Source organism: Leucopleurus acutus (genome assembly GCF_964270905.1).
Source record: "Leucopleurus acutus genome assembly, chromosome: 2".
NCBI lineage: Eukaryota > Metazoa > Chordata > Mammalia > Artiodactyla > Delphinidae > Leucopleurus > Leucopleurus acutus.
In genome coordinates this window covers 113,272,972-113,281,752 of record NC_139143.1, presented here as the reverse complement: position 1 = coordinate 113,281,752, position 8,781 = coordinate 113,272,972, and the positions used below count along the sequence as shown (strand labels likewise).

Below are 8,781 nucleotides of genomic sequence, written 5' to 3'. Positions count from 1 at the left end.
TCTATATGTTTTTTATGATGAGGCAAGTTTGGGAAACATCAGTTTGCTGAGTAAAGCTCAGGTTTCTTATTTTAACATCTAAAGTACTCCACAGAGTGACCTTAGGTACAGTTCAAACATCTCCTACAACATTAACTTATGTTTAGAATTATCTATTCATTATTCCCCACATACTTTCCTCCCTCGGAGCTTTGCTCAAGCTGTCCCCTCTGCCTACAATGTCCTTTTCTCATGTATTTTCCCATCAAAATCTTATTCATCTTTCAAGGCTCAGCTCAAATTTTAACTTCTCTGTAAAGGCTTCCCTGACCCCACAGTCAGGATAATATTCTCCCTCTTACGAACTCCCATAGTTCTTTAAATTTCTATTGCAGTGATCCTCAAAGTGTGATCCCTGGAACAGCAGCATCAGCATCACTTGGGAATTTGTTAGAAATGCAAATTCTCAGGCCCCACTCCAGACCTATTGAGTCAGAAACTGGGTATGGTGCCCAGCAATCTGTTTTCAAACATACTCTCTAGAGTATTCCAACACACCCTGAAGCTTGAGAACCACTTCTCTAATGTATTCTTTATTTTATTATTGCTTCATTATAGGTCTTAATTTCTCTACCAGAATGTAAAGTAAGCTCTATGAGACCAAAAACAGTGTTTTCATCATTGGTGTCCCTTGCATTAACAAGCATAGTACTTTTCACTTAGCAGATCACAATAAGTCTTATTGAGCTAAATTGCTATTTCCTTAGTATCAAAGTCTATATATGCTAGATGAGCAGATTGTAGTGTACCAATTTTTCATTTTAATAATGTTTAATAACTTTTAAAGGTTGTAGTATGATGGATTCAGATGAAGAAACACCAATTGTAAAGATGACTAAAATAAGGGCTGGTTGCTCTTATTTTTCAACAGAGACAAAGCCTCTTAGATTTGTTCTAAGTTTAATACATATGATGCCTCATAAATATTTACTAATAATAACTAACAACCTCATCTTTTTCTTTGCTTCTCTTGTCTCTAAGGCTTTTATATCTAAAGAAAAATTCCTAAAATATCTTAAGTGGCTTCAACTTCACACTGTAACTATGAATAAATTAGATAATAAACATTGCTGAGATTGGTTCATGATAGCAGAGTAGAAGGACGTGCACTCACTCCCTCTTGTGAGAGAACCAGAATCACAACTAACTGCTGAACAATCTTCCATAGAAAGACATTGGAACTCACCAAAAAAGATACCCCACATCCAAAAACAAAGGAGAAGCCGCAATGAGATGGTAGGAGGGGCGCAATCACAATAAAATCAAATCCCATAACCACTGGGTGGGTGACTCACAAACTGGAGAACAATTATACCACAGAAGTCTACCCACTGGAGTGAAGGTTCTGAGCTGCACGTCAGGCTTCCCAACCTGGAGGTCTGGCAACAGGAGGAGGAATTCCCAGAGAATCAGGCTTTGAAGGCTAGTGGGATTTGATTGCAGGACTTCAACAGGACTGGGGGAAACAGAGACTCCACTCATGGAGGACACACACAAATTAGTGTGCACATCAGGACCCAGGGGGAAGGAGCAGTGACCATGTAGGAGACTGAACCAGACTTACCTGCTAGTGTTGGAGGGTCTTCAGAGGTGGGGGTGGCTGTGGCTCACCCTGGGGACAAGGACACTGGCAGCAGAAGTTCTGGGAAGTACTCCTTGGCATGAGCCCTCCTGGAGTCCCCCATTAGCCCCACCAAAGAGCCCACAGCCTCCAGTGCTGGGTGGCCTCAGGCCAAACAACCAACAGGGAGGGAACCCAGCCCCACCCATCAGCAGACAAGTGGATTAAAGTTTTACTGAGCTCTGCCCACCAGAGCAACACCCAACTCTACCCACCACCCAGTTCCTCACATCAGGAAGCTTGCACAAGCCTCTTAAATAGCCTCATCCACCAGAAGGCAGACAGTAGAAGCAAGAAGAGCTATAATCCTGCAGCCTGTGGAGCGAAAACCACATTCACAGAAAGATAGACAAAATGAAAAGGAAGAGGACTATGTACCAGATGAAGGAACAAGATAAAACCCCAGAAAAATAATTAAATGAAGTGGAGAAAGGCAACCTTCTAGAAAAAGAATTCAGAATAATGATAGTGAAGATGATGCAGGACCTCAGAAAAAGAATGGAGGCAAAGATCGAGAAGATGCAAGAAATGTTTAACAAAGACCTAGAAGAATGAAAGAACAAACACCTAGAAGAATGAAAGAACAAACAAACAGAGATGAACAATTCAATAACTGAAATGAAAAATACACTAGAAGGAATCAACAGCAGAATAACTGAGGCAGAAGAATGAATATGTGACCTGGAAGACAGAATGGTGGAATTCATTGCTGGCAATAAAGAACAAAGAAAAAAGAATGAAAAGACATGAAGACAGCTTTAGAGACCTCTGGGACAATATTAAACACACCAACATTTGCATTATAGGGGTCCCAGAAGGCGAAGAGAGAGAGAAAGGCCCTGACAAAATATTTGAAGAGGTTATAGTCGAAAACTTCCCTAACAAGGGAAAGGAAATAGCCACTGAAGGCCAGGAAGTGCAAAGAGTCCAAGGCAGGATAAACCCAAGGAGAAACAAGCCAAGACACATAGTAATCAAATTGACATTAAAGACAAAGAAAAATTATTAAAAGCAACAAGGGAAAAACAACAAATAACATACAAGGGAACTCTCATAAGGTTAACAGCTGATTTCTCATCAGAAAATCTACAGGCCAGAAGGGAATGGCACGATATATTTAAAGTGATGAAAGGGAAGAACCTACAACCAAGATTACTCTACCCAGCAAGGATCTCATTCAGATTCAACAGAGAAATTTAAACCTTTACAGACAAGCAAAAGTTAAGAGAATTCAGCACCACCAAACCAGCTCTACAGCAAATGCTAAAGGAACTTCTCTAAGTGGGAAACACAAGAGAAGAAAAGAACCTGCAAAAACAAACCCAAAACAATTAAGAAAATGAAAATAGGAACATACATATCGATAATTACCTTAAATGTGAATGGATTAAATGCTCTAACCAAAAGACACAGGCTTGCTGAATGGATACAAAAACAAGACCCATATATATGCTGTCCACAAGAGACCCACTTCAGACCTAGGAACACATACAGACCGAAGGTGAGGGAATGGAAAAAGATTTTCCATGTAAATGGAAGTCAAAAGAAAGCTGGAGTAGCAAAACTCATATCAAATAAAATAGACTTTAAAATAAATAATGTTATAAGAGACAAGGAAGGACACTACATAATGATCAAGGGATCAATCCAAGAAGAAGATCTAGCAATTATAAATATATAGGCACCCAACATAGAGGCACCTCAATACATAAGGCAAATGCTAACAGCTATAAAAGAGGAAATTGACAGTAAAACAATAATAGTGGGGGAATTTAACACCTCACTTACACCAATGGACAGATCATCCAGACAGAAAACTAATAAGAAAACACAAGCTTTAAATGACACAACAGACCAGATAGGTTTAATTGATATTTATAGGACATTCCATCCCAAAACAGCAGGTTACACTTTCTTCTCAGGTGCACATGGAACATTCTCCAGGATAGATCACATCTTAGATCACAAATCAAGCCTCGGTACATTTAAGAAAACTGAAATCATATCAAGCATCTTTTCTGACCACAATGCTATGAGATTAGAAGTATATTACAGGGAAAAAAACACAAACACATGGAGGCTAAACAATATGTTACTAAATAACCAAGAGATCACTTAAGAAATCAAAGAGGAAATCAAAAAATACCTAGAGACAAATGACAACAAACACATGATGATACAAAACCTGTGGGATTCAGCTAAAGCAGTTCTAAGAGGGAAGTTTATAGCAATACAATCCTACCTCAAGAAACATGGAAATCTCAAATAAACAATCTAACTTTGCTCCTAAAGAAACTAGAGAAAGAAGAACAAACAAAACCCAAAGTTAGTAGAGGGAAAGAAATTATAAAGACCAGAGAAGAAATAAATGAAATAGAAACAAAGACAACAATAGCAAAGATCAATAACACTAAAACCTGGTTCCTTGAGAAGATAAACACAACTGATAAACCTTTAGCCAGACTCATCAAGAAAAAGAGGGAGAGGACTCAAATCAGTAAAATTAGAAATGAAAAAGGAGAAGTTACAATGGACACTGCAGAAATACAAAGCATCATAAGAGACTACTACAAGCAACTCTATGGCAATAAACTGGAAAACCTGGAAGAAATGGACAAATTCTTAGAAAGGTAAAACCTTCCAAGACTGAACAAGGAAGAAACAGAAAATATGGACAGATGAATCACAAGTAATGAAATTGAAACTGGGATTAAAAATTACCCAACAAACCAAAGTCCAGGACCAGATGGCTTCACAGGTGAATTCTATCAAACATTTAAAGAAGAGCTAACACCCATCCTTCTCAAACTCCTCCAAAAAATTCAGAGGAAGGAACACTCCCAAACTCGTTCTATGAGGCCACTATCACCCTGATACCAAAACCAGACAAAGACACTACAAAAAAAAAATATTACAAACCAATATCACTGATGAACAAAGACACAAAAATCCTCAACAAAATACTAGCAGACAGAATCCAACAACACATTAAAAGGATCGTACATCATGATCAAGTGGGATTTATCCCAGGGATGCAAGGATCCTTCAATATACGCAAATCAATCAATGTGATACACCATATTAACAAACTGAAGAATAAAAACCATATGATCATCTCGATAGATACAGAAAAAGCCTTTGAAAAAATTCAACACCCATTTATGATAAAAACTCTCCAGAAAGTGAGCATAGAGGGAACCTACCTCAACATAATAAAGGCCATATATGACAAACTTACAGTAACCATCATTCTCAATGGTGAAAAACTGAAACCATTTCCTCTAAGATCAGGAACAAGACAAGGATGTCCACTCTCACCACTATTATTCAACATAGTTTTGGAAGTCCTAGCCACAGCAATCAGAGAAGAAAAAGAAATAACAGGAATCCAAATTGGAAAAGAAGAAGTAAAATTGTCTCTGTTTGCAGATGACATGATACAATACATAGATAATCCTAAAGATGCCACCAGAAAACTACTACAGTTAATCAATGAATTTGGTAAAGTTGCAGGATATAAAATTAATGCACAGAAATCTCTTGCATTCCTATACACTAACAACAAAAGATCAGAAAGAGAAATTAAGGAAACAATCCCATTCACCATTGCAACAAAAAGAATAAAATACTAGGAATAAACCTACCCAGGGAGACGAAATACCTGTACTCAGAAAACTACAAGACAATGAGGAAAGAAATCAAAGATGACACAAACAGATGGAGAAATATACCATGTTCTTGGATTGGAAGAATGAATATTGTGAAAATGACTATACTATCCAAAGCAATCTACAGATTCAATGCAATCCCTGTCAAATTACCAACGGCATTTTTTTACAGAAATAGAACAAAAAATCTTCAAATTTGTATGGAGACACAAAGGACCCTGAGTAGTCAGAGCAATCTTGAGGGAAAAAAAGAGAGCTGCAGGAATCAGACTCACTGACTTCAGACTATACTACAAAGCTACCATAATCAAAACAATATGGTACTGGCCCAAAAACAGAAATATAGATCAGTGGAACAGCACAGAAAGCCCAGAGATAAATCCACACACCTATGGTCAACTAATCTATGACAAAGTACGCAAGGATATACAATGGAGAAAAGGCAGTCTCTTCAGTAAGTGATGCTGGGAAAACTGGACAGCTACATGTAGAAGAATGAAATTAGAACACTCCCTAATACTATATACAAAAATAAACTCAAAATGGATTAAAGACCTAAGTGTAAGATCGGACACTATAAAACTCTCAGAGGAAAATATAGGAAGAACACTCTTTGACATAAATCACAGCAAGATCTTTTTTGATCTACCTCCTAGAGTAATGGAAATAAACACAAAAATAAACAAATGGGACCTAATGAAACTTAAAACCTTTTGCATGCAAAGGAAACTATAAACAGGATGAAAAGACAACCCTCAGAATGGGAGAAAATATTTGCAAACAAATCAAGAGACAAAGGATTAATCTCCAAATTATATAAACAGCTCATGCAGCTCAATATTAATAAAACAAACAACCCAATCAAAAAATGGGCTCAAGACCTAAACAGACCTAAGAAGACATACAGATGGCCAAGAGGCACATGAAAACTTGCTCAATATCACTAATTATTAGAGAAATGCAAATCAAAACTACAAAGAGGTATCACCTCACACCAGTAAGAATGGCCATCATCAGAAAATCTACAAACAACTAATGCTGGAGAGGGTGTGGAGAAAAGGGAACCCTCTTGCACTGTTGATTTGAATGTAAATTGAAACAGCCACTGTGGAGAACAGTATGCAGGTTCTTTATAAAACTAAAAATAGAATTACTATATGACCCAGCAATCCCACTACTGGGCATATACCCTGAGAAAACCATAATTCAAAAAGACACAGGCATCCCAATGTTCCTTGCAGCACTATTTACAATAGCCAGGTCATGGAAGCAACCTAAATGCTCATCGCCAGACGAATGGATAAAGAAGATGTGGTACATATATACAATGAGACATTTATGTGTATATTTATGACAATGAGTCATAAAAACGAATGAAATTGGGTCATTTGTAGAGACGTGGATGGACCTAGAGACTGTCCTACAGAGTGAAGTAAGTCAGAAAGAGAAAAACAAATATCGTATATTAATGCATATATGTGGAATCTAGAAAAATGGTACAGATGAACGAGTTTGCAAGGCAGAAATAGAGACACAGATGTAGAGAACAAACATATGGACACCAATGGGGGAAAGTGGTAGGTGGGTGGTGGTAATGGGATAAATTGGGAGATTGGGATTGATATATATACACTATGTATAAAATAAGTAACTAATAAGAAAAAAAGATAAAATTAACCCATACCTATGGATTCATGGGAAAATTAAAAAACGTAAATGATCTAAACAGTCAAAGATGGTCAGACTGGATTAGAAAGCAAAACCCAACTATATAAAAACAAACATTGCTTACAGTGCCTATATACTACTTAACAGTAAAGAAATTTGAGATATATCCCACTGGAAAATAACATAAAATAGCTTTTGCTATAGTAAAAGTCAACATAACAAAGTTTTAGAATTTGTCACATTGAGAAACAAGTTAAACAGTCTATATTGATTAATGTTTCATTTATTGTTGCTTGAAATGATATAACAATAGGTTCAGGCAGCCATTGGATTCTTAAAAATCTTTAGTAAAACAAAACAATAATGGTGAAAAATCGATAGAGTAAATAGATTCACTGACCTACCATCATTTTGCTTTCACAGAATACCTTTCTTCTTGTTAAGAAAATATAAAATTGGTTCCCGTCAAAACCCAATTAATAACCAATAATTATTTCTAAATGAAACAATTATCAACTTATGAAACAAAGCCACTGCAAAAGTGCTTTATATGAAGTTATCAATATGATGGGGGAAAAAATCAGTCCAAATATTTTGTTGCAAAAGAGTCAACAAAGCTAGTCAAATCCAAGAGAAAAAAAATCTGAACAAATATGAACTACTTTTTAAAAATAAAAATCATGCTTTGTAATTAGGTGTCTTTAATACTTTGTCTTATTAATATAAAAAGCATTTTTGTCTGATTGTTTTAGAAAATACCATCAAATATTCCCAGAAAAGACTTCATCTCATCAGCTTCATCCTCAGGATAATACCGACTGGAGGAAAAAGCAAACGTAAAAATAACTATTTTTGTAACACAATTTATTTTTAAATTTACAATAAATAATAATAAATATAAAATGGATAAACTTGAAGATTGCTGAGAGGGTTAATTTATTAAACAAACTTCAATGTGCATAACCTTGTAAAAAGTCTGGAGCAAATTAAGATTTCATAAACTGTGAAAGATAGAGACAAGTGTCTTAGATATTTCTTTAAACATATTGGAAAGTAATGCCATTTAATCAGTGTCAACAGGTCTATAAACCTTGACTATTCAAGGAGAGGGAAACTGCTAGAGTTACCCATAAAAATGACCAGCAGTTGGGGCACTGATTAGACTTAGTCTGACCTTCTCTTTGAATCTGTAGAATTGTAACAGAACTTGGTGGCTAAAATACAACTTGAATGTTAAAAAAATTAGCTGATCTCATTTCTCAAGTGACCTTACACTTCATATTATCAACATAGTGTATTCAAATCAGTAAAAAAAAGTTTATCAACATAATATAATGTTTTAATTACTAGCATCAAATATATGGGTTCTCAAAAATTGAGATATTTGATATGTTGAATTATCTTAAGGAGCTTAGGTCACCAGTGGTCTAAAATTTTAATGTCTTTAAGTAAATAAAAAATTTAGGTTCTGATCTTTAAAATGAAATAAGGAATACTGAACTTCTTTGTAAAAAGTTCTTACTAGTGTAGTTTCAAAATATTTTTAAAGAGTTCTTACCTGAAATCAATCTCCTTTTTATGTTCACTGTTTCTAATAAAGCAATCCACTTTCTTAACAAAATTTGAAGAGCTTGGTATTTTTTCAGAGTGCGTAAAGCACAGCTTTTCAATCTCTGGAGACAGACTTTGTTGTTTTATTTCTTGTAAATGGACCTATATTTTGAGGTTAAAAAAATTAACAATCATTGAAGGTTTAACTATTCAGGTGGTATTTAAAAGAAAAAC

The 8,781-nt window shown here is 35.6% G+C and overlaps 1 protein-coding gene across 1 annotated transcript in view; it reads right to left on the bottom strand.

Moving 5' to 3' along the window:
- Positions 1 to 7,744: 7,744 nt before the first annotated feature.
- HFM1 (helicase for meiosis 1) overlaps positions 7,745 to 8,781 on the bottom strand; it is a gene marked incomplete at both ends in the record, with an annotated part of 128,499 nt that continues 127,462 nt past the window's right edge. The window contains 2 exons of the mRNA XM_082833123.1: positions 7,745 to 7,814; positions 8,555 to 8,709. Coding sequence (XP_082689249.1) covers positions 7,745 to 7,814; positions 8,555 to 8,709 — 225 coding nt within the window. The remainder of the gene's footprint in view (positions 7,815 to 8,554; positions 8,710 to 8,781) is intronic.